The sequence below is a fragment of the Chrysochloris asiatica genome, unplaced genomic scaffold (assembly GCF_000296735.1).
Source record: "Chrysochloris asiatica unplaced genomic scaffold, ChrAsi1.0 scaffold00142, whole genome shotgun sequence".
In the NCBI taxonomy this organism is placed as follows: Eukaryota; Metazoa; Chordata; class Mammalia; order Afrosoricida; family Chrysochloridae; genus Chrysochloris; species Chrysochloris asiatica.
In genome coordinates this window covers 7,679,282-7,681,298 of record NW_006408660.1, presented here as the reverse complement: position 1 = coordinate 7,681,298, position 2,017 = coordinate 7,679,282, and the positions used below count along the sequence as shown (strand labels likewise).

Sequence of the window (2,017 nt, the reverse complement as noted above, 5' to 3'; positions counted from 1 at the left end):
GGGTAGCCCAGAAGGCACTTAATATGTATGGGCTTGTGGAAATGAATGAGTGAATTTCTTCAAATATCGAATTCCTTGATGCTTCAGTGGGTGGAGCCAGGTGAGAAGGCAACCCTGCCTTCAGTGACCTTGGGCAAGCGCCGTCTCTACTCCCTCTACTAGGTGCGCGGTGCCGGCTGTGCCCTTGGGCGCTGCGAGGGCGGAAGCTTCCGGGCCGGAACGGCGGTGCCCGGCACGCCGGTTGCAGGGGGCAGCTTAGCGGGCCGGACCGCAGCGGCCGGAGCGGGGAGGGGGCGGGTCGGGCCGGTGTCCCAGGTGGCGGCATGGCTGGGCTGCGGGTGAATGTGAATGTGGGCGTACTGGGCCACATCGACAGCGGCAAAACAGCGCTGGCGCGGGCGCTGAGCACCACCGCCTCCACTGCCGCCTTCGACAAGCAGCCGCAGAGTCGCGAGCGCGGCATCACGCTCGACCTGGGCTTCTCCTGCTTCTCTGTGCCGCTGCCCGCGCGCCTGCGACCGGCGCTGCCTGCGTCCGAGGCAGCGTGCGACGCCGGGCCCGAGGTCGCGGAGCCGCAGCTCCAGGTTACGCTGGTCGATTGCCCCGGGCACGCTTCCCTCATACGGACCATCATCGGTGGTGAGCGCGGGCGGGGAGGGAGTCGGGCCTTAGGGAAGATGGGCGAGCGGTAGGCTGTGTGTCCGGAACTTGGTGAGCCGCTGCGGGGCAAGAAGGGGGCCGCCTTACTTCTCAGGTGGAGCAAGTGAGGCCTTGAGAGGCGGACACAGCCCGCCCTTGACCCCATGAGTGTAGGCTTTGAGATTCGAACTCACAGCTGACTGACTTGAAAGCTTTTCTCACCCAGCACAACCTAGCAAGAAGGTGCTTTCTGTAAGAAGGATAAATTGTTTTGGTGCTGTCACAAAATGTGTTTGTAATACTTGATTAAGTTAAGAACATTTAAAGACTGCAAAAAGGGTATATGTGAAAACTCTAAAAAAAGAAGTCTCCACTCACCCATCCTCTGAAAGGTTTCCTGGTTCCTGTTCCCAGAGTCAACTACTGTTCCCAGTTTCTTGTGTATGTTAGAAAAAGTCCATACACAAACAAGCATATCTGTGTATATGTAATCGCCCCCACTTTTCTCTCTCTTACAAAATGGTAACACTGCCTATCATTTAACACTGTCTACGAAAGTGTTCCACATCTGTACATGTGAAAGACCCATAAAATTCGATTACATTTTGCACCAAAATTTTGGTGGTTCAAGCTCACCAGCCACTCCTTGCAAACCCTGTGGGTGGGAACAGACTCGATGGCATTTACCACTACAAACAGTAACAGTCCCTTAATGATGCATATTTATGTCTTTATTTTTTTTTTAACGTTTTTGCCAACAGTGTTGCAGTGTATATTCCAGAAAAGATATGGCATAGTGGTTACGAATCGGGCTGCGAACTGCAAGGTCAGAAGTTGGAAACTACCACCTGTTCCCTGGGAGAAAGATGAGGCTTTCGGCTCCCGTAAAGATTTACAGCCTTGGAAACCCTGTACAGGGTCTCGCTGTGACTCGAAATCGACTCCACGGCAATAACCACCACCTGTATATCTGTAGGATAAGCTCTTAGAATGAAGGTGCCAGAGCAAAAGATATGTGTTTGCATGTGATGGTTACTACCAATGTACCCTCCTACGATGGTGTACCATTCAATTAATTTTTAATTACTTAGCTCTGGTAGCGTTGTTGTTGAGTGCCGTTGAGTCGGTTCCGACCCATAGCAACCCTGTGCAGGGTTTCTGAGGCTATAAATCTTTACGGGAGCAGAGAGCCTCATCTTTCTCCCGCGGAACAGCTGGTAGTTTTGAAAGGCTGACCTTGTGATTCTGGAGGTAGTAGCTCAAATTACCAACAGAGAGGGAAGAAGTCTGAACATCAAGTAGCAATGCTATTCTCTCTGTATACAGGGTAGATAGGGATGGGCAACTTAGACATTGACTACCTAAATAAACTGTTGTT

At 52.1% G+C, this 2,017-nt stretch overlaps 1 protein-coding gene across 1 annotated transcript in view; it reads left to right on the top strand.

The window, feature by feature from the left end:
- The first annotated feature begins 297 nt into the window (after positions 1 to 297).
- Positions 298 to 2,017, top strand: part of EEFSEC (eukaryotic elongation factor, selenocysteine-tRNA-specific) — a 411,137-nt gene continuing 409,417 nt past the window's right edge. Inside the window, exon 1 of the mRNA XM_006870488.1 lies at positions 298 to 639. Within this exon, the coding sequence (XP_006870550.1) occupies positions 324 to 639 (316 nt within the window). The 5' untranslated portion in view covers positions 298 to 323. The remainder of the gene's footprint in view (positions 640 to 2,017) is intronic.